The sequence below is a fragment of the Abramis brama genome, assembly GCF_963993115.1.
Source record: "Abramis brama genome assembly, chromosome: 21".
NCBI lineage: Eukaryota > Metazoa > Chordata > Actinopteri > Cypriniformes > Leuciscidae > Abramis > Abramis brama.
Genome location: NC_139983.1, coordinates 32,921,826 through 32,946,343, shown reverse-complemented (window position 1 = coordinate 32,946,343; position 24,518 = coordinate 32,921,826). Strand labels below are relative to the sequence as shown.

Here is a 24,518-nt window from a genome sequence, read left to right as displayed (position 1 = left end):
ATACAGATTACAGAAGCTGAGAATATTTGTTTTTTATATAAATGACTTCATTTAAAAGATGCGATCTCAAGCTTTATGCCCGTGGGTCTGTTTGCCTGTTTGACTGAATTTTCGCAGAGTTATAGATCATTTTCGAACGCGTTTCAAATGGGAGTTTACTGACAGAGAGAAGGCAGAAATCGCATCATGTTAATTTTTCTTTATTTGTCAAAAAGCAAAACACTTTATTTTTATTGTGAGTATACAGAAAAAAAATAGAAACTGAACAGGATCGATTGATGTATTACACGAAAATGAAAGATCAAAATTAACAGAGCATTTAGTGTTTATTTTCATTGCTAAAAAAAAAAAACGAGCAAAACGTGCGGGCGCGTTTGTGGTCCCCAGAGGGTTAATACTATTATTTGTTGATACTGTGTATTTTGCAATAGAATCAATGGTCAATGTAACCTCACCTATACCATGTTTGGTCTCTATAAATTGGTACTTTGAAGATCGAAATGATCGTGTATATGATATGTTGATAGCTGCACAACACATTAGTATTACAAGAGTCTTTCATAGTTTCTTCATTAGCAACCAATCCAGCTGCCATGCAAATGAGCACGCTTGAAACAAAAGATCCATAAATCTCCAACAGAGGAATTTTCCTGCTTGGAAATTCCACCTTTCTCATTGGTCAAGCAAACCCGGAGAAGTGGGACTTTTCTCAGGCTTTATTAGAGACAAATTCACAGTGACCCTCGCTCTCTCTTCTTCTGGCCTCTACTGCTGCTTCTTCGGGTTGATGTCTGTAGGCCGTGACCACTATGCCTTCACTCTCTCAACAGAGTCAGACTGTATATTCTTCATTCCAACTCAGAAGAAAACTGCAACTTTACCATCACTGAGTGGGAAACCATCAACTCTTCCGACTTCCTCACTCCTTGGTTGCCTGCGTAGCCTCTCTGGCCCAGGGACAATGCCTGCGTAGCCTCTCTGGCCCAGGGACAATCTGCATGTGCATCTGCATGTGCTCAGCCAAGAGCCTTGAAAACCTTCAACCAGAACATAGTCAAACAAACCACTCAAGTTCATCAACTTTTCTTCATTCACCACCGAAGAAATCGATTGAGACTAATGGAACCATCAAAATCCTTCTTCAGGAACTTCACGAAATGTTTCCACTGCAAAGGCCATGCAATTGAATGAGGTGCTCTGACTTTCTCTACCTGCTCACCTCATCCCTGCACCTTTATTGTCAATAATATCACTATTCACCATCATTCTTCCTCTCCTGTGTCTGCATCCGTGACAGAAGGTCAGACCTAAACCGAAGAATGGATCCTGCTGTGCTTCTCCTTTGTATAGACCAGGACCAGCTACTGTACCTCTCGAGGCTCACACCGTGGCGTTTCTCGATCTGGTGTGCCTTACCTCCTACTCAGACCGAACATTGAGTGTTTCCAGAGCCTCGTCTCAAGATGGCCGCCGCCCTTCCAGAATCTTGTCCCGTCGAGACCGCCCTTCCAGAGCCCTCGTCCAAGATGGCCGTCGCTGCCATGCCTGAGCCCTCGTCCAAGATGGCCGTCGCCGCCGTGCCTGAGCCCTCATCCAAGATGGCCTCCGCTGCACCTGAGCCTTCATCCAAGATGGCCGTCGCCGCAACGCCTGAGCCCTCGTCCAAGATGGCCGTCGCCGCCGTGCCTGAGCCCTCGTCCAAGATGGCCGTCGCCACTGTGCCTGAGCCCTCATCCAAGATGGCCTCCGCTGCGCCTGAGCCCTCGTGCAAGATGGCCACCACCTCCTCCAGATTCCAGTGGGAGCTCCCTGTGCCGACTGCACTCTGGTCCACTGAGTTTCCGGCTCCGCCATGGTCGCCTGAAGGGACCGCTCCATATGGGCCACGCCCTCATCAGCCTCCAGGGTGCCCCCTCTCCCACCCCAGAGATGTTATACGGCTTCTGTCACAGTTCACCCTAGTCACCATCCTCTTCACTACACTTCCCAGCATCCATCCTGGTTCCCACCTGCACGTCATTCCTCATCACACTCACCTGCATCTCATCATCACCCTCATTACCTCCCCTATAAAGGCACACTCCTCACCACAGTTACTTGTCCGATCTTGTTTGTTCGTTTGTGTTATGTGGACTCATCTCCCTGTCTCCAGCGCCTTCCTCAATCACCCTTTGGACTTTCCCTACCTGCTCACCTCATCCCTGCACCTTTATTGTCAATAATATCACTATTCACCATCATTCTTCTTCTCCTGTGTCTGCATCTGTAACTCTAGTCATATGCATGCCAATAAGCAACTAGTTAATAGTGGGAATTGGACCCTAAACTAAACTGTTACCAAATATTTTAATTCAAATCAATTTGATTAATATGGTGTCATTTTATAGAGAGAGCTCCCAATAGAGCAGCAATAAATAATACATTTAATTCACTCATCACTTGTTTTGATGACAGTGGTTTTGTGTATCCGCTGAATGCACGTGTGGAGCCAAACATCTCTCAGAAACCACAGACGATGTTTCGATAGTGGGTTTGCCTGCTGTGAAATGGATAAGATCTCTCTGAGCTCTCTGGAAGCAAACACACACACCAAACAAGTGCACAGAAATGCAGCATTCAAGTTTGGACACACCTGCTCATTTTTATTATGACTATTTTCCATATCTTAACAGTTCACACGCAAATGCACAGTTTATATTTGTCCACAAACTATATAAGCAGAAGCCTTTAAGTTTAACCCTGTATCATATTTGATAGACAAATTTCTATCAATATGATAAAAAATTTGCTGAAAATAAAAACCTGTTGCACTCAATCTACTAATTGTACAAACGTCCACCTCCAGCTCATGGTTCACGTGTCTTTTTGCTGTGAAATCTTTACTTTATCAAGTAAACATAAGAATAACTTTGATATTGTTTGTAATATTTCAAGATCAACACTTACTGGACTGAAGCAACTTCATTTGACTTGATTATTTACACATATTTTAAAAAAAAAATCTTGTTCAATTGTGAGTCTCAAATATGATTGTTAGGCTTTTGAGGAAGGTTTATTTGTTCATCTCTCAATCATTGTATTGCATTGCATTATATGTTTTAAAACTACAGAGATTTGATCCTAAAACTAAGCATTTAAATATCATCTTATTAGTGACGACTGATATTGCATTTTATGTCAGTAGTCTGTTATACTGTTATAAAGATCTCATTGATATACATTAAAAAGAATTTCATCTTTTTGTCCATATAAATATCCAAATTCCATATTTTTGCTCAGTTTGAGTCTCTGAACTATTTCCCCCCTCCTTAATTCACTTTATCATACTCTATATATGAGCCATAAAAACCTGAACAAAAAACACATATGCAAACCTTTTTTAATTCCGCTTTTCACTTTTGAAAAGATTTTTCTTTCAATGATTTCATATGTCAGGCTTTACAGGGTTACGATCATAAGTAACATAAATTAAGTCAATTGTGTCCAAACTTTTGGCTGCTACTGTATATAAGCAATGTGAATACTAACAAATGAGTGTGTCAAGACATTCATATACAGTATATTTGCATTCTTATTATAAACTCAGGGTTTCACCACAGATGAATAAATCTTGCTGAATTGGTTCCCACAGCACTTAAAAAGGGTTTTCATTTCAGTTTGGGCACTTTCACTTATGAGACAATAAATGATGGGATCTAAAACGCTGTTTATAGTCGTGGTGGCCACAAACACCATGTAAACCCCTCTCAGGTTTTGCGCAACGCCGCAGTCTCCGGGCTCCAGCAGTCCTCTGATGAACATCACCACCTGAAACGGGGTAAAAGCCACCAAGTAGGTGAACAGAAGAAACAGGAGTAGAAAGCAGATCTTTCTCCGTTCGCTGACCACAGTAGATGTGCTTTTATTCAGCGCCCTGATGATCTCCATGAAGCAGAAGGTCATAATGAGCACAGGAATGAGAAACCCCAGGACGGCTCGTGTGATGGCCACATTGGCAGCAGCTTTGGCCATAATCTGTGGCTCCTCGCACATTCGACTGGCAGAAAAGTTCCAGATCTCATCTCTGTGCGCCAGAAGACCGAGATGAAGCGTAATCTCCACCAGCCATACGATGACGCTCACCATCACAGCGGTCCTGACCTCTCGCACCCGCGCGAAATGCAGCGGGAACACTATGGCTAAATATCGATCCATCGAGATGCAGCACAGAAACCCCGAGCCCACGTAGAAGCTGTTGAACATGACCACCGCGATAACACTGCACAGACTGTCACTCGCCGCCTGTCCGAGCGCCATCGTGATCCAGACGGGCAGAGTGAGAATATACAGCAGATCTCCGACACACAAGTTAATCAGATAAATCGCCAAATTATTGCCTTTCTTCATCAGAACACAGGCCACGTACAGAGACAAACAGTTCGCTGGAAATCCAATGATGAAGAATATTGAGTAAGCCGCCGGGTACATGTACCGCTCCACCGAGTTGCCATGTGTGCAGATATTCCAGTTTGAAGAAGCGTTGTCAGCCATGGTATTATTTTTCTAAAGAAGCAACTCTCATCCTCTCAACATATAATACTGTGAGTAGGTGTTGACTACACGGAAACATATGCCATGCAAATCATGTTTTAGAAACTATTTCAGCATGGCTGCTGATTTCCAGGATAAAGGGAATATTGTGCATGTGTGTAATTTGTGTTATTATTTATATATTAAGTCTTTCAATTCTTTAAATATATGGGAAATAATTCTACCCAGTTTCCTTATAGATATCTTTATTTTTATAGTACAATACAATGCAGTATGTTATATTAAATTATTTATATATTACATGTTTCGTGTATGTAAATGTTTGGGTAGTGATCCTTTTAAGCACATCATGTTAGTCTACATGATCATATTACATTTTATATTAAGTAATTCTTAAACCCTCTAAAACAATGATAATCAGTTTTTAACCTGAGTGTTGAGTGTTTGTTGATTTGTTATGTGTGTTTTTTGTGTCTTTTATTGTGTTGTTTGTAATGTGTTAGTGTGTTGTGTACAAGGACCCCCTTGAAAGCGAGATGGTTCATCTCCCAAGGAGTTTATCCTAAAGAATACATTTATTGCAATCTCTAATGTAAACTCTCATGTTTTGACATAAAATATTAAGTTACTGATTTTAATTGCAAACATAAAAAGTCCTGGTTGTCTTATAAGGAACATGTTATGTGTACCTTTTAAAGGATAACTCGCGCCAAAATGTCTTTGTGAATCTACCCGAGGCAAACTTTAGTTTAAAAGCATAATTAGGATGGAAACGCCACTTTTAAGATTGACCGTATTTTCGTTGTATCTGTGTAGCATATAAGACCACTACACTTTTACATTGTATTAAATAAGCACTTCAATTATGATTCGCTTTTTTGACTAATCAGACTAAATAATTATAGAACTGCTGATCAAATTGGATTAGTTTAGTTTTAGGATTTGCCATTTTTCAGTATCCATATAGTATGGGTGTTTCTTTAATCTGAATCTTAACCTCTCTCTTAACCTCTTAACCTCTCTTAACCTCTTAACCTCTTAACTCACACTCTCTCTCTCTCTCTCTCTCTCTCTTCTCTCTCTCTCTCCTCCCCCCTCTCTTTCTCTCTTCTTTCTCTCTCCCCCCCCCCTCTCTCTCTCCCTCTCTTTTCTCTCTCTCTCTCTCTCTCTCTCTCTCTCTCTCTCTCTCTTCTCTCTCTCTCTCCTCCCCCCTCTCTTTCTCTCTTCTCTCTCTCCCCCCCCTCTCTCTCTCTCCCTCTCTCTCTCTCTCCTCCCCCTCTCTTTCTCTCTTCTCTCTCTCTCTCCTCCCCCCTCTCTTTCTCTCTTCTCTCTCTCTCTCTCCCCCTCTCTCTCTAATCGTTCTGCATAAATTCCTTTAAAGCTGATGCACTGCAGATGTATCGTGTGTTATCATACCGTACGTATGGACAGTTTAGACATCTGGATTAAAACCAGATAACTGAAACATCTTCACAGATGTGATGTATATGAAACGAGTGGAGAGTGAAGAGTGAAGAAAAGTTGCATGGAAAAGTAGATGTTCTGACTGTCTGTGTCATTTCTGCAGTGGTTATTGCATTAGACCCTGGCTTCATCCCAATTCACATATTTTGTATATATAAATACGCACATATGCATGTATATATTTAGGAAATATTTGCATGTATATAGGCTACTGTATATATATTTATACATAATCTATATTAAATATAAATATTTTATTCATAAATAAAAAAACTTAAATATATATATACATGCATGTGTACATTTATATATACAAAATATTTATACACACAGTACAAATTATGTAAACACAAACTTTTATTTTGGATGCGATTAATCGTTTCACAGCCCTAATTGTTCCACATATTTTCAATTTTGTGTTTTTAAAATGAGGAATATTTTACAAGACGCATCCTATTACACTTCCTAGCATCTTAGATAAAATGCATGTAAATTTTCCACTGATGTTGATGTTGAGTGAGTCATGTACCGTTTTCTGTTTTGTATCTCTCTCATTTGAATCGCTGGTTTCACATCAGTGAGGATCAGAGTATTGTAAAATTTAATATGTTGCAGTTCCGAATAAATTTGCCAGCCAGCTGGTGAGATCATTGAGTGGTGTGGGTTAGTAGAAGAGTATTTGCTTATACGTAATATAAATATCAGTATTTGGCTTGAGTATTTTCATATTTACAAGTTAGCAGCACAGTTACATTCATGCATTTGACAGATGCTTTTATCCAAAGCTACATGCATTACATTGAATTACACATTTAGATTTTATAAGTTCTTGCTTTGACCCATGACCTTGGTGTCACTAGCATCATTATCTACTGTTTGAGATAAAGGAGAACAATAATAACCCAACATTATAGTTAAAACTGTGAAAAAATAATAGTGGTGCATAGATGGTGTTAAAACCAAGAAGACTAATTCACAGCTGGTTAAAGTGGTCAACTTATGACATGCTTCTTTAAGTGATAGCTTACAAAGTTGCAGTCAAAGTTAAAGGCAGAAAGTCGGAGCTCCTTCGGCCCGACCGCGCATTTGTCAGCATCGCCGGTTTAATGTAAATATTATGCTTGAAAGTGTCTTTTCACCATATTTGGTTTAGCAATCTCACGACAACTATGAGAAATCTGCTGGTTAAATGCTGCACACACACATTTCATACAAGTTCCCTTCAAATCATGTTGCTTTTCTGATGATGTTAAATGATACACTCCGCTGTTTTATCAAATGTGTGTGAATGTGGTGACATTACTGTTTCGATAATAAGATAAAGCTGTTCACCTCTTAGTGCTCTTTGTTCACAGTTGCATCAAAGCTGAAGAGATGGTTTGAGTAAGCGCATCTGTGCTTAGCATTGCTTATCTAAAGCGACTTCCTCTAAGCCAGCTCTTCCTGTTTATATCAGAACTCTGCCCATTAACCTCAAGGGGAAAAGCCAAATTAAAATATTTACCAAATAGTTTATTGGAAAAAAGTATTTATCATTGCTGAAAGGTAAATACTTGTAAACCTAACCGTATCAAATATTTAGAAACGTGAAAATGAAGCTGATGTGTTGATACAGAATGACAGTAATTCACTTATCCCAGAATGCATTGCAACAACCTCAGAATGAGTCGAGACATTTTGATAATACATTTATTTTTTCCAATGCTGAAAAGCGCAGATAAAAAAGGTTTAAACGTGATTAAACATAATATATTGTTGAAATGCATTGCATTTTTTTTTTTTTTGCTGGTCTATGCATATGTGGTAAATGAATGTTTCACAGTTTTTTTTTCGTTTTTTTTTCTCACCTTATACAGTAAGTGCTGTGCTTTTGTCAAGTTTAAAAAGGAAGTGCATCGTGTGTAATGTGAATGTCCCCTTAGAAGCAGATCCCTTAGATATAAAATGCCTTATCTAACATTTTTTTTAATAACTAACACCATAATTGCAACAATATTGGAGCCACCGATTGATAGCATTGATAGATAATGGCTGTGTTGTAAAAATCCCAAACTAGTCTTTCTCATATAACACAACAGGCTTGATTTGATTGGCAGTTGTCGTAGATGTTAAAACCGTCCTCTGTAGAGTAGTCACATCCGACGAGTGTTTTCTTCTGTTATAGATGCTGCTGACTTTCCTCCTGAAATAGTTTCCAGAGCAAACATAGAGCGCCGGATTCAGGCAGCTGTTTGAGAACGCCAAGTATACAGAAAACTGGTGTCCAATATTTAGAAAGTGGTTCCACTTATCCCCATCCAAAACTTTTAGATCATAGAGTAGGTCGATGAAAGTTATGAAGTGAAACGGACCCCAGCAGACGAGGAAGAACAGGGTGACGGCGCACACCAGGATTGTAGCCTTTCTGTCGTTTCTGTCTTCACAATTAACGTTGTCTCTCCTTCTGTTCAAGGCTCGGACGATATTGAAACAGCAGAATGTGATGATCAGGAACGGCAGAGCAAAGCCCACCAGGTTTAGCGCCATAAAATAAGCCACTTTCCAACCTTTGCTGGGATAATCCAGTATGCATTCGACGGCTTGGTGAGCCGGAATGTCTTCCAGTTTTCGCATCAAGGCAGTCGGGATACCCATTCCCACACCAAACAGCCAAAGAACAACACAAATGAGCTTAGCGTAGCGTTTCCGCCGCAGCCATCGAGCCTTCATGGTCAAGACGAGCGCAAGGTAGCGGTCCACGTTCACCATGACCAGCATGTAGATGCTGGTGTACATGTTGACGTTGATGGAGAGGTTGACGACTTTGCACATGAATTCCCCATAAGACCACATGAAATAGTTAAGGATGTTCATGGCCCAAAAAGGCAGACAGACTAGAAGAATAAGGTCAGCCAGTGCCAGATTACCAAGGTATATCTCAGGGACGGACCATCGGCTTCCCTGGAGCAATAACACTAGCAATACGAAAGAATTTCCCAGAATTCCCACCAAGCACACGATGAAGATGTACGGTGGAATAATGGAGTAGACTAGTTGCCACTCTGTTGAGTTGAAAAAATCCATATATGATGGAGTGACGGATGCATTTGGAGGCTGAAGTGTCGCCATCGACAGGAGCTTTTCTGGCTGCATCCTAGAAGATAAAAGTGCTGCTGAACTCACTGCACAAGACAGATCTCTTTTACTGTGGGTTCAAATTTGAACTCTATTAATATTATGCTTTGAATTAGTTTTAGGTAATCGCATTGGCTACAAGTCATTTTAACAATTTTGAAAAAAATCTTTATTGTTGAATCTCATATAAGGAAATTAAGGAAAACATACTTCTGATGTACATTAGTGTAAATTCTAGTTTAATGTGTCTTTCTGTGGTTCTGAACAGACGTTACACAGAAAAATATTGGTGTAGGATTTACTTATTTCACTCAGAAATTGTTAGTAAATTTCACAAATAATTGGTAAGAAATGGCAAGTAACCCGTTGAATTAAATACGAAATTAAGTTGAAAGACTGAAGTAGTATGTTCTAAAACATGCTCTAATAATCATTATTCATCATTTTTACAGTGTAGAAATTTGGTGTCTTATCCATTTTTGTCATTCAAACTCATATTTGCATGTTCTCAGATACACAAATAAAACACTTTATATTTTTTAGTAAGTGATTTATTTGTATTGTTTTTATTTTTACATGATTTATTTTAATTTGACATTTTATGTTTTGTCAATTATTAGTTTTTTTTTTTTTTAAATCAGCATGTAAATCCCAATTTGGGAAACTGATTAAAATGCACAAACAATTTACTAGCAAAACATTTCATAAAAGTATCTTCATTGAAAATGAAGACGAAATGCATTCCTGATCTAATGCAATGAATGATGTTCACATAGCCTAATTGTGTGATAAAATCATCCAAGTACTTTTTGAAGCCACTTTAAATCATAAAATAATATATGACTTTACTTACCTTTACACCAGGAGTAGTTTTCTTTGCGAGTGGACTGATATTCCTCACTTTATCCTCCTTTATCTTCTTGTTCTCGTTGAAGGAATGTTCAGAATGAGACGGAGAAAAGCTCTGTCTATACGAACACATTCCTCCACAGTCATCGAGCTCCTGGTGAGGCAGAATCTGTTTACACTTCAGACTTCGTCTTCCATAGTTGAGCACACGAACACTATTAACACACTGAAGAGAGATAGATGAAGACTTCAGAGAAATGCAAACACAACGTCTGTGGGCCAAAACTCTGGATATTGTGCTTAATTTATTTGCGGATTGGTTTGTTTCCTTATTAGAAAGTATTACATACTTCACATAATACTAATAGAAAATATAACACTAAAATGACAAAGTTGGGCAGTTGTGAGCAGTGTTACGTTATTCTAATCTATTTTTATTATACACACGGTTTTTATGAGATCATATTAATTGAGAGATTAAATATTTGTACTTCTGTAAATTAATGGATGGATGGACAGATAGATGGATGAATGAATTGACGGATGGATGGATGGATGGAGGTATGGACGGACAAACTGACAGATAGATGATAAATAGATGGACAGAAGGATATGGATGTGTAAGCCTGTATATCGGTCCAATGGCGTTCTCCAATAATACGGAGAAGGTTTCTGCACGTTACTGTCTTTCCTTTTTCGCAACACAACAAGATTAAATGAAATACATTTTCTCATATGTATTACCTCGTTATTTCATCCATAAATGAAAAAGGTTTTAATGATATCTGAGCATCATTAAAAGTGAGCGAATGTTTGATTATTCTTTTTAACTCTTTAAGTATATTTTACCCGTTCCAGAATAGGAAACTATGTCGCTCAGAGGTCCTCACGTCTTCTGTTTAACACGGGTCTCACGTAAACAAGCTCATCAGTTTTCGGTCACTAAACAGAGGTAAATGCTATATACCTAAGATTGGTCGCATTCACGCTTACCAAATCAAAGAGACTTTTATATAGCCCCCATGGAATTGCATACACTTGAATTTACAGTTTTTCTCAGTCGCTTTGGTGCATTTCTCACATCACTATTTACATTTGCACAACAGTTAGTTCAACCTCCACAACATTTAGTCATTTGTGCACATCATAGTAGCAGTTTCTCATTCCTTCCAACAAATTGCAAATGCTTTTGGACATGCATCAATTGCTTTCATACAACTCTCTGCTGTTTTATAACATTATCCTTTGCTTATGTCATGTCAGTCAAAATTAACTATACTTGTGAATGCTGAATAGTCATTCCATATAAAACTAATAGTCCTCATTTCATTGCTTGAGTCATCACATACAAAAATGTTGAACTAGTTGTCAAAATCTGTCAAACAAATTTTACACATTTTTTAAAATCTTTTTTTTTCTTTCTGAAAATGTCTCCTAAATTGAACAATTTCTCTCAGGTGAATCTCAGCTTTCACTGATGAGGAACGTCTGGATGTGCATGAATGATTACAGTACTATGTATGTTGTATGTTCAGTTCCAATATGTTCCAATATATCCAGCTCTACCCAAAGGGAGTTTATGTTTGTTGTAAATAAGGGTGTATTTTTTCTTTTGCACAATGCTGTGAACAAATTAGAATTGCAAACAGCATATGCAGTAAAAATGTGAAACATACATATTCAGTGTCTTGTACTCAGTTACCTCACTAAATACAGTAATGTGTAACTTTACTGTATTTTTCAAATGGCTGTGCAAATAGTATATAGTGCTGTCTTGAGCATTTTCAGGTAGTGTCACCAAGATCTGACTTTTTTGCATTGGAAAACATTTACAGAGTAAACTGTCATAATGAAAACATGACAAAGCCATTTGACTATCTTGTTCATAAACAATGGTGTCAGGACTTTTCATCTTGATGACACTGACACTTTCACTGACATGAATACTTGCTTTTGAGGAGTGAGCTATCCATTTTGAGCAAGTGACACGCTTTTGCAGGTTATCAACTAGGTTTTGCAGTTTGTACTAATTGTTTTGAGAACTGCATTAACTGTTGTGCAAATGTAAATAGTGATGTGAGAAATGCACCAAAGCGACTGAGAAAAACTGTAATTTAAACGTTTACTTCAGTAGAGGTATGGCCACTATTACAGATACAAGTCAACCAACTTTACTTCTCTTATAATAGCTTTGGATTGGCCATGCCGTGGTTTCTCATGTACACTTATCTAAAGTAACATTACATTAAAACAGAGATAAGACCCACCCCAGATTTAGGCTGGTCAAGCAGCAGTTGCTGTCCTAAATGGAAATTCACTTCTTGTCTTTGCAAAACCAAGTACACTTGAATTAGTGCCAAATATTAGTCGTCACTAATCTGACGCAAAACTTGCGGGAACATACAAATCCGTTTAATCTATTTGGGAAAACAATTTCAGAGACAGTCAGAATAAATTCAAATGTAAAAATGTATTATGTCAGGTAAATGTATCATGCCAATTTCATAATCAGTTCAAAGATAATAAATACAAAACATCAAATGCTCTGGAATAAAGAGAAAAGATGCGAACCTGACATCAGAAAATACATGATGCTGAGAGTCTCGGCCACTCTCAGCATCACGGGCTAATCTGAGCTACAAATCACCACAAGCCTCTTCAGCATCTGCCTAAATACTCAGACCAAGGCAGAAACCTCTTTTCAAATGTAAACATGAGTTCACAGTGTGAATTTGCATTAATTACCATCCCAGACTTTCTGGGGACAGAGGTTGATTTACATGGAAACATTTGCTAACAATGGGAATTTGCATTGAGTTTACACCTTTTGAGAGCAGAATGCCATTTGCCTGGAAGACAAACCCTCTGTGTGCGAGTTCTCTAAACTCTTAAAAACTTTATTACCTTTTGGTTTACTTTTTTGGGAATGAGACCAGTACCGGTCGCACTGAGACATTTCAAATGATACCAAACATGTATAATACTGTATCATAATTCACATTAAACCATATAGATTCTTGGGTGAATTTTGGTGATCTCAGCATGAGAGAGAAGGAGTGGGGGAAAGAGATGTAGATTAGGATTATTCTGAGGTGAGACTTACGTCTCGAATGGTGATGCTAACTTCACAAGAGAGAGTTCAAATTGTTACATCCTTGGTTGAAGCAGAGGAGGAAGCAGGATCCACGTGCAGTAGTCTTTTATTAAATAACCTCAAAATTTAACATATACAAGCACAAACTCAGGACTAAGACTCGGGGAACAGAACAACCGCAATGGTGCAACAATAAACAAGAACTGACCAAGACTGAACTAAACACAGGGCTTAAATACACAGACAGACAAGCTAAACAAGATAACAAGGGGGCGTGGCTAACAAGGAGAAGACCCTTCGGGTGGCCATGGCGATGAGGACCCTTCGGGTGGCCACGGCGGAAAAGACCCTTCGGGTGGCCAAGGCGGAAAAGACCCTTCGGGTGGCCATGGCAGTGAAGGCTTATTGCCCCCCCCCCAAAATTTTCTTGGGGAGGTTAACGGACTTAGGCTCCGGGTAGGAGGAGTCCAGTGGCGAAGGCGTGTCAGGGCTGGATGAGACAGGCGGTGAAGGCAAGTCAGGGCTGGACGAGGTCTGCGACGAGGGCAGGTCAGGACTGGACAGGACCAGCGATGAAGAGGGCTTTGAGCTGAGCAGGACCAGCGGCGAAGAGGGCTCTGAGCTGGGCAGGACCAGCAGCGAAGAGGGCTCTGAGCTGGGCAGGACCAGCGGCGAAGAGGGCTCTGAGCTGGGCAGGACCAGCGGCGAAGAGGGCTCTGAGCTGGGCAGGACGGGATCAGCGACGAAGGAAACTGAGCTGGACGGAACCAGCGGCGAAGGAAGCTCTGGCTCGGGGGGCATGACACTCTCAGTCTCAGGCTCGGCGGGCATGACGCTCTCAGTCGCAAGCTCGGCGGGCATGACGCTCTCAGTCGCAGGCTCGGCGGGACTGGCGTGAAGTGCAGGCTCGGCAGGACTGGCGTGAAGTGCAGGCTCGGCAGGACTGGCGTGAAGTGCAGGCTCGGCAGGACTGGCGTGAAGTGCAGGCTCGGCAGGACTGGCGTGAAGTGCAGGCTCGGCAGGACTGGCGTGAAGTGCAGGCTCGGCAGGACTGGCGTGAAGTGCAGGCTCGGCAGGACTGGCGTGAAGTGCAGGCTCGGCAGGACTGGCGTGAAGTGCAGGCTCGGCAGGACTGGCGTGAAGTGCAGGCTCGGCAGGACTGGCGTGAAGTGCAGGCTCGGCAGGACTGGCGTGAAGTGCAGGCTCGGCAGGACTGGCGTGAACCGTCTCTGGATCAGCAGAAATGACGTGAACCGTCTCTGGATCGGCAGAAGTGTTGTGAACCGTCTCTGGATCGGCAGAAGTGACGTGAACCATCTCTGGATCGGCAGAAATGACGTGAACCGTCTCTGGATCGGCAGAAGTGTTGTGAACCGTCTCTGGATCGGCAGAAGTGTTGTGAACCGTCTCTGGATCGGCAGAAGTGACGTGAACCATCTCTGGATCGGCAGAAATGACGTGAACCATCTCTGGATCAGCAGAAATGACGTGAACCGTCTCTGGATCGGCAGAAGTGTTGTGAACCGTCTCTGGATCGGCAGAAGTGACGTGAACCATCTCTGGATCAGCAGAAGTGACGTGAACCATCTCTGGATCAGCAGAAATGACGTGAACCATCTCTGGATCGGCAGAAGTGACGTGAAGCTCTGGCTCAGGCACTGCAGGGCTGACGTGAAGAGGCTGAGGCTCTGGCGTGAATGCACTGGCGAGCGGTGTGAGCACTGGAGTTGCCAATATTAACGTGGGCATGATGTGAATTGGCTCAGTGTTTGGTAATACTGTGAGCTTGCGTGGCTCCTCATTTGTAAAGCCCACAGTAACTGATGAACCGCTCCAAAAAAGGGCAAAGTTAATAAATCCAGCAAGCGAGCCTCGAGGTCCATCCTTAACAAGTTTTGACTGGTAATGTTTATTGAGCCCATAACAATAAAAGTCAATGAGTGCGTAATCTGGAAAGTCGATGAGGTGTGAAAGGTCTAGGAAATCTCGGGTGTGGTCCTCCAGTGGTTGGTTACCTTGACGGAGCTGAAGGATGCGTACTGCTGGATCCATTGTATGGGTCGGTTCTTCTGTTACATCCTTGGTTGAAGCAGAGGAGAAAGCAGGATCCACGTGCAGTAGTCTTTTATTAAATAACCTCAAAATTTAACATATACAAGCACAAACTCAGGACTAAGACTCGGGGAACAGAACAACCGCAATGGTGCAACAATAAACAAGAACTGACCAAGACTGAACTAAACACAGGGCTTAAATACACAGACAGACAAGCTAAACAAGATAACAAGGGGGCGTGGCTAATCAGAAACACCTGGGGAGACTAATCAACATAACAGGGAACTGATGAACACGGGACAGGACAGAGGAACACAGATATAAATCACTACACAAATGTTAATTTCCTTTGTTCTCTCAGAGAGTTGCCCTCTCTTCCTATTTTTCCAGTCTTACAGATGGATGAATAGACAGAAAGAAGGATAGACAGATAGACAGACAGACAGGTAGATACATGGATTGATGGACGGATGGATGGATGGATGGATGGACAAATAGATAGACGGATAGATGGATGGATGGATGGATAGAGGGACGGATAGATAGATGGAGGTATGATAGATTGATGGATGGATGGATGGACGGACGGACAAACTGACTGATAGATAACTAGATAGATAGAAGGATAGATGGATGGATTTTGTGTTAAATAGATAGACAGACAGACAGACAGACGGATAGATAGATAGATAGATAGATAGATAGATAGATAGATAGATAGACAGATAGACAGATAGACAGATGGACGGACAGATAGAAGGATAGATGGATGGATTTTATGTTTTATAGAGAGATAGTGGTATAAGGTTTCAGCTATTCTACCCTGTAAAATGCTCTTGTAATGCAACTCTTCTACCAGTAGAGGTCGATGTGAGATCAGTTTCTGCTGTGAGAGAGAGTGTGTGGAAGCTGATGTACGGCTTCAGAGATCAGTTGTAACTTGGCTGACAAATGTTACAGACAGCGACAAAATGGCTCACATATTTAAAGTGTGATGGCCAAAATATAGCTGTTATGTTTTCCTTGTAATCTGTGTGATGGGGTTTAGCGCTTCTGCAGACACTGTAATGACCTGTAACTAACTAGGCATGTGACAGTATGACATTTAAATCAAAATGTTGTGATAATTACTGAAGCTTTTATCACAGTATATGGTATTATCACGATATTGAAATGAGTTGCAAAAAAAAAGTGTTGTCGTACTATATGGTTTAATAACTTTTTCGTGTAACTAAAAGAACTGAACATTTAAATACAATATAAAGCAATACACAAAAATGTAAATAAACAAATGTTTCAAGCAGATTAAAGTAAAACATACTGAGTCTGACTGAAGTAAATTTCTGCAGACAGTTTGTATAGCCTACTTTTGCAGAGTATATGCACTGAACAACAAAATGAAGGTAATACCCGTAATTCCTAGCACTGAAATAATTTATTTTTGTGTGTTTGGTTAAAGCATTAGGAGGTTTTGTATTTAGGGTTTGTCGATTATTTTTTTGTTATTCATTAATATTATTAGGCTATTATTATTTTGTATTATATGTAATTGATATTCATATTTTTGTTTTATAAAAAAAAAAAAAAATGAAGTCACCATTATGGTGGTTAGTGTTGCTTTTGGTTATTTTTCATAAATCCTCTGAATAGGCCTATTGGATATAATGACAGCGTTATACATTAATACACATGTTGTGATACATGCATCTGGATGAAAGATCCTGAGTTTACGGAGCCTCAGGACAACAGTTGTTTTATTTCTTAACTATTTAACAAACTCTTCATGACTATTCAGATGCTCTTTCGGATGCTTGAATGAATTTAGAAAACTTATAGCTAGTTGGCAGCACATCTACTGAAGTTGAGTGAACTTAGAAACTTAGACGGTTTCGCAGCTGGTTGCTTCATTTTTTCAAGATAATATTTTGTTTACAGTTCCAGAGGCGAGTGTTGTTTAATGCGAAGCTCAAGTGGATTTTGTTGGGGGGAAAACTGTTAGAATGGTCCAGAAAGAGAAATTATTTAATTATTTAAATTAACTGAAGGTATTTGACATGTTTTATATTTTTAGAAAAGAAAAATGCCCACAAAAAAGGTAAAAATGCCTTTTAAAATCAATTCCAGGGGGCATACAAATGCTTTCAAGCACTGGAAATGCAGCCAAGAGATGTTATTTTTAAAGGCAGAGGTTTTGTTTTAAAGACGTACATAAAGTGTATGCTTTATTTGAGGGAATGCTGACAGATTACAGTACAGACACCCGTCCGCACTGCTGTTACCGACCACAGTCTTCTTGAAAACATGTCTGAGGTATCACTGGGAAAACACTATTTAGGATGGTGTTATTCATAGACACACAAAGAGAAACGGATGAAGAGTCATTACTGGAAAAAGTCTGTCGCACATTCTTTAATTTGACCAACCAGTCATTTTCTGACCCTGGAAACAGACGCTGGAACAGAAACATCATTGCTGGAGTGTCTGTCTGATATTTTACAGGCGTTGCACAGACAAAAAGTTCCAAGAGTTGTACCATGTTTTTTGAACAAGTAGTATTTCATAAGGATAACTATATCTACATTTATACATTTTGCCACATTTTTCAGTTTTTTGGTCACACTTTAGTTTAGGGTCCAATTCTCAGTATTAACTATGACTTTTGCCTCAATAAACTCCTAATTACTGCTTATTAATTATTATTATTAGTAAGGTATAGGCTAGTTGTTAAGTTTAGGATTAAGGGATGTAGAATATGTTCATGCTGAATAAGGCTTAATATAATATGTGCTTTATAAGTTATAATAAACAGCCAATATCCTAGTGATATGCATGCAAAGCAACTAGTTAATGGTGAGAACTGGACCCTAAGCTAAAGTGTTACCCAGATTTTTAGCATCCTAGCATTAAAGAAATGTGCACCGTTTTAAAATAAGTAACACCACATACATCAAAACTGACATATTTATCAAACATTTGCCTATGAATGAATATTGTATACATAATGGTCTTAATATGTTGTGAATGTCTTTAAGGTTGATGAGAGCTGTGATCTTGTAGAACCGCTTGTCGAATCAGTTTTCTTCTCTGTAAAGGCCTCAATGCACTACACGTTTTTTGCCCTGATTTGCAGTCTAGATTAGTCAACAATAGTTGCTGAAAGTCTCCGCCAGTTTTCAGATTTGAGACTATGATTCCATCCTGTCGGAGGATATCAAAAAATTTTGGTATTTTAAGCCTATTTTATAACACAGGGGTTCCCAAACTTTTCCATGACAAGACCCCCCATAAACCACTAGGTTCTGGCCAAGGCCCCCCTTTTGCAGGATGTTATTGAACCCATCGACAATACTACGGCAAATGTAGGAATAAATAAATAAAACATCTAGGTGAACATCAGATTGTGAACATGTGATGGTGTTTGATACCAGCCAATCAGAAAGATTATAGAGATGCACTGATTACAATTTTCTAGGCCGATTCCGATTTTTCATTGAGTTTGACCTGCCGATACAGATTTTAGCCGATTTAGCCTATTTATTTTCTATATATATATATATATATATATATATATATATTTAGAAATCACCATATATACTTTTACCCAAACTGAATAATAAAAACAAGTTTAAATGGGTACATAGCCTATAATTATTTTTGAGTCTTCATTTTCTTTTCTGACATAGCCTACTCTAGTTCTTGTTAAAACACACTAGACATGCAAATTATGTGCATTTTAGGCACTTTTTCTGTGAAATCATATTTATTTTGTCCATCAAAAATGTGCTTTCACTTTTTTTTCTTCCAACTTGCTGCGGCCCTTCTGGCGCGGCCCCCACTTTGAAAACCCCGGTTATAACACATATTGAAGTGTATGACGCGTCTACCAGTGTTGCAATAAAAAACAATACTAGAGTAAATTAACACGTGTAACAAATTATGTGACTCATCAGCTCAGATAAAACCACTGACTGCACCACTCAACTCTAATTCACGTTGTAATCTGTGGAGTCCATATTCTGACCGCATCTATTCACCCAGGACTGTGGGCGCTTGACTAGTTTTTTCTGTTGTGATTCAGCACACAGTCGCCACTGCGCTCATCTCCTGCACATCCATGTTCGTTTCATCGGTCATGTGTCTCCTCGCAACGAGCCGTGTGTTTCTGTGTGAGTTTGTTTTGCGTTCAGAGCGATTTAAAAGTCTGGTAGTGTGATCCTCAGTCGTTTAGTGTTTGATGGCCAGTTTTTCTCTGTAACCGTTTACAAAGTCAGCAAGTCTATGATGCCTAGTGTTTTAAAATCGGTTCAGATTTGAAGGTTTGTAATGGATTCTAGCCTTAAGTTGCTTTATCAGCTTTCTCTGACAGTCTGCAGATTTCTTCATCTGTCTGTTTTTGTCTGATATTTAACATGCATTACACAGACAAAAAGTGGGTTGCACTTTATTTTACAGTATACTTACCTTAGAAAGTACTGGGTAATATAATTTATAGTAACTACATGGGATAAGGTTAGATTTAGGGGTAGGTTTAGGGTTAGTTCCTAGTTATTACCCAGCTATTGTAATTACTATACGTACATAGTATGTACATGGGAAACAGGACTGTAAAATTAAGTGCCATGATATTACCATGTTTTTTTTGAAGAAGTACCACAGTACACCCTTTGTATTGTTTTATGTATTTTGTAATGATTACACTGCTTTTAAATACTACTGTTCATTTTGCAGATGCTTTTAACCAAAGTGACATGCAAACATCTATGCAACCTGGAGTTTTTTGTGTAATTGTGAGTTTGGTTGCAATTTGGCAGTATTTTAATATTGTCCTTCCATTAATTTCAGTGCTTATTGACTTTTAACATCAGCACGACTTCAAACATATAAAAAAAACATCCTTTAAAAAAAACACACACCACCATTTCAAAACATAAAATACACACATTTTAAAATGAGCAATCACATAACCTTTAAAAAAAAAACGGTGTATGATTTACTTAAACATTTTCACTCAAAAATTAGTGAAAATAAAATAGTACATACTCCAATAATGTTATATTTACAACTATTTTTTTACAGCAAACATAAAAACTGACATATTAAACAAACATTATATATTATAATTACCTATGAACATTGTACACATAATTGTCTTAAAATGTTGTGAATGTCTTTAAGGTTGAGAGCTGTGATCTTGTAGAACCGTTTGCTGAATCTGTTTTTCTCTCTGTAAGTTGCTTTATCAGCTCTTTGACTTTCTTCCTGAAGTTCTTGCCCACGATCACGTAGAGTATCGGGTTCAACACGCTGTTGCTCAAAGCCAAGTAGGTGAATATCTGATTGGAGATGTCGAGACCGGAGTTAAAGTCGCATCCGCCGAGGAGGCCGAAGCGCACCAGGATATCCATGAGGGTCACGAGGTGGAACGGCACCCAACACAAGAGAAACACCAACAGCACCACCAGCACCAGGATGGTGGCTTTCCTTTCCGTGTTTTCCGCGTTAAAGCGGTCGACGACTTGCTCGCTCAGGGCTCGAATGATCTTCAGCGTGCAGTAGGTGATCACCAAAACTGGGATGATGAAGCCGAGCAAAATGAGAAGGATGTCGCAGACGAGGCTGACATTGGGACTCGGATAGTTCAGAATACAAGCCGTGACGTTCAGCTCCGGGATGAATTGAGTGTCCCGGAAATGAAACGTTGGGATGTTGAGGATTAATCCGAAGCACCAAACGGCGATGCAGTTGAGCTTGGCGTATCGCGGTCGTCTCATTCTACCGCGAGACATGGCATGAACGAGCGCAACGTAACGATCTGCGCTGACCAACACTAGTAAGTAAATACTACAAAACATGTTCATTCTGATTCCTGAGTTGACCAAACGGCACATAACCGACCCAAATCGCCAATCAAAACCATTCGCGATGTTGATCGCCCAGAACGGCAGACACAAAACCAACAGGAGGTCGGCGGCCGCCAGGTTCCCCAGGTAGATTTCCGCCACCGTACATGCTTTCTTATGCAGGCCGAAGACCAGCAGGACGAAGACGTTTCCCAGAATTCCCAGCACGCAGATGATGAACATGTAAGCCGGCTGCATGACGTACAACCAGTCCCACACTTCCCAGTGCGGACACTGGGTGTCATTGGTGAGGTTGTTCCTCGAGATGGTCGTAGGAATTGTAGAAAGGATTGATAATGTTGTTGCTTTTATGTCGTACTCCATGTTTCTGTGAAGAGAAGAGATGTTTAGCGTCAGTTTTTAAATTTAAATGGAATAATATGACTTTTTCTTATTATTATCAATGTTAAAAATGATTGTGCTGCTCAATATTTTTTGTGAAATCTGTGATACACTACCATTCAAAAGGTTTAAAGGAGGATTTAAAGGACGATTTTAAGAAAGTAATGTTTTTTTATGACAGGGACGCATTAAATTGACCTTAAGTGACATTCATAATGTTACAGAAGATTTTAAATATATATTTTCTATTCATCAAAGAATCCTGGGAAAAAAATGTATCTGATGTATATTTTAAAATGTATATTTTACATTACAAGCATTTCTTATTTTCAATATTGATGATGATAAGAAATGCTTGTAATGTAAAATATATTAAAACAGAAAATAGTTATATTTAATTGTATTAAAATACGGGGCTGTTGAATGCTTGAATCTGATTGGCTGACAAACATTATAAGGTGGGCAATTATTTTCAGGGAAACGCACGGCTAAAGTAGTTCCAGCAGGTCTCGACCGCATTACAGCTCTATATCACTTCGCCACATGTTCTTTACAGCGCACAGAACCAGTTCCCACAAAGTCACTGATGTACTTATGTATTATGTATGTATTATGGAAAAGTGCAATCTCTTTGTCCCGCACTCTCCCACTCAAACGCACACACATACAGTACGGAGACACTCGCGCAGGAACGTGTCGTCAGCGCTGCTCTGGTGATGTTATCAGTAAAATAGTTCAGCAACTTAAAAGCTACATGATATTTCTCACTAGCGAGGGAATAACGGCGCTGTTCTTGAAGCAGATCAACTTACAGTTTCACTATTAGAGACGCTGCAGCCGAACACTGTTGAGAGACACACAGATTCAGGTAATTCACACACACACTTAATCTCTCTCTCTCTCTCTCTCTCTCTCTCTCTAATAACAGCATTAATAACTGCATTAATCTGCTATCAGTGGCTCAAGTCTCCGTAACTAGCTCTAAAATTACGAAAAAATGGAGGCTTCCCACACACAAGAACAAAAACCTGACAGATGTCTTGAAATACATCATCTGAACAATGTTTTGAGGTGTGGTAACTGTAGTATAAGCTAAATAATTGACTCCGGGCCGTTGAATTATTGCATTTGCATTACCACCTCGGGTCTGCATTATTATTTGGGTGTGTCAATTATTCCATACTTAATATTTCACATTTGTGTGTGTGTTTTTGATCAAATAAATGCAGCCTTGGTGTTTAGAGTTTTTCCAAAAAATCTTATTAGTTTGGTAAAGCAAGAGTTTGAAATTGAAAATTGAAAAGGCTGTCAGCATTTTCTCACCTTCTTGTCGTTCCAAACTCATATGTCTTGCTTTTGTTGTATGTAAAAAGCAGTGCTTTGATCCACGTAATAAAATAAGAGAGTCATAGAGGTTTGGAACGACATGAGTAAATCCTGGAATCCACAAAGTGGCATCTTACAGTATGAAAGCATTGTGTAGTTGCATAATATTTCCAGTGTTTTAAGGGGAAAGCGTCTGTCGGGCTGATGAGGTGGAAAACAGCAGGGGAAGAAAATGAACAAACTTGGGCTAAAACATTTATTTTCCCTTCATGGGTCAGTAATCAGAAGACTGAATCTTTTTAGTCTGACTAATTGCTGTTAACCATGACTAAGCAACAAAGAATAGTCTGTGATTAGATAAGCTGTTTAGGTATTTACATTTTTATGACTGTCTGAACCTAATGAATAAGACTCTAAATATTATACTGTCAACCGTTCAAAAGTTTGGAGTTGGTAAGATTTTTTTTTTTTTTTATGTTTTTGAAAGTAAAATAAATAAATAAAAAAACACTGTAAAAACTGTAATATTGTGAAATATTTTTACAATTTAAAATAGCTGTTTTCTAGGTGAATATATTGTAAAATGTAATTTATTCCTGTGATCAAATCTGAATTTTCAGCATCATTACTCCAGTCTTCAGAAATGATCCTTCAGAAATCATTCTAATAAGCGGATTATTAACAATGTTGAAAACATTTGTGCTGCTTCATATTAAGGATTCATTGATGAATAAAAAGTTCAAGGTTCAAACATTTTGAAAAACTAAAAATAGTCAAGAGTGCATATGCTAACACATTTTTTTTTTAAATTGTGTGTGTGTGTTTAATTTAATATAGACCCTCACAAACACAAGCTAGTGTTCATCAAGTGAGTAGTTTACCATACTAACAGTCACCCGCTTGAGTACCGTAATCTTGATTTACATTATGCAAATATATCACAAGAAAAAACATTTGAAAAAGTACATGAATTGAGCTGTAAATATCCTTGCATTGATACTTTCCAGACGTTCAGACCAACCAACACATAAACCTGACAATAATGTACATGTTTTAATTTCTAAGTCAAATATGTAACGAAGCTTTAAACAGCACAATTAAAAATACCAAAACGTCTATTTCTTTTGCCTTTGTTTTGTTTTCTTCCTCCTGTTCTTCTACTTCTGTAGAAGCAGAACATGTTGTTCCTGGAAAGTCCTTTGAGCGAACATGCTTTATTAATTTCTTTCAAAATTGCTCTAAATCAATGGAGTTTAAGATATACAGTGCAATGGACACATCACGTCTAATGCACATTCAGTTTAAAATGACATGTTGCTTGGCAGACACATGTTCTTGTAATTGAATCAGTGCATTACGTACCTCAGCTCCTCCAGAAAGCAGATCCAGATGTGTGTTTCTCCGCGCGCTGTGTTTTGTGTCGAACGCTCGGCACGGCCTGACTCTTAAAAGAGTGGGAGCTTCACATTACTCTGATGTCAGACCTGCTCTCCACCCTCCTGCTTTTTTCCTTCTGTTCTTTTACTGGAATCCTGAGAAACAGCCGTCTGGATATAAATATATAAAGCGGATTTCCCTCTATTGGTCAAGACTGTCAGAGGGGTCCTTGGGTGTCTGTGACCCCTCAACTCTCTTTCTTTAATGTTTATTTGTCAGATTTAATGCTCCGTGTTAGAAAAATGTGGTCGTGACCTTGTGAAAGTGTGTTTACAAATCCAACAACATCCCAGCTGCTGCTGACATCATTATGGGGGTGTTTTTGTGCTGTTTGCCTTTTTTTTCTTTATACTTTTTCGTTGAGTTTTTATGAAACAAACACCATCACATTTTATTCAGACCATGTA

At 39.3% G+C, this 24,518-nt stretch overlaps 3 protein-coding genes across 4 annotated transcripts; all 3 read right to left on the bottom strand.

Annotated features, from left to right (window-relative positions):
• Nucleotides 1-3,404: 3,404 nt before the first annotated feature.
• On the bottom strand, nt 3,405-4,467 carry LOC311071868 (ovarian cancer G-protein coupled receptor 1-like; the record flags this gene model as incomplete). The annotated part of the gene is made up of 1 exon (XM_084096447.1): nt 3,405-4,467. One exon carries the CDS (start codon nt 4,465-4,467, stop codon nt 3,583-3,585), a length of 885 nt encoding a protein of 294 aa, XP_083952573.1. The 3' UTR covers nt 3,405-3,582.
• A 3,579-nt stretch (nt 4,468-8,046) lies between these two features.
• On the bottom strand, nt 8,047-9,126 carry bdkrb1 (bradykinin receptor B1; the record flags this gene model as incomplete). The annotated part of the gene is made up of 1 exon (XM_084096443.1): nt 8,047-9,126. One exon carries the CDS (start codon nt 9,124-9,126, stop codon nt 8,047-8,049), a length of 1,080 nt encoding a protein of 359 aa, XP_083952569.1.
• A 10,648-nt stretch (nt 9,127-19,774) lies between these two features.
• bdkrb2 (bradykinin receptor B2) lies at nt 19,775-24,128 on the bottom strand. Of its 2 annotated transcripts, XM_084096445.1 has the most exons (3): nt 24,037-24,068; nt 22,161-22,192; nt 19,775-21,334 (listed from the first exon to the last, which is right to left on the bottom strand). In XM_084096445.1, exon 3 carries the CDS (start codon nt 21,328-21,330, stop codon nt 20,257-20,259), a length of 1,074 nt encoding a protein of 357 aa, XP_083952571.1. In that variant the 5' UTR covers nt 21,331-21,334; nt 22,161-22,192; nt 24,037-24,068; the 3' UTR covers nt 19,775-20,256. The 2 variants fall into 2 exon arrangements, with proteins under 2 accessions (XP_083952571.1, XP_083952570.1); XM_084096444.1 differs by lacking the exon at nt 22,161-22,192 and having other exon boundaries at nt 24,037-24,128.
• Between the last annotated feature and the right edge of the window lie 390 nt (nt 24,129-24,518).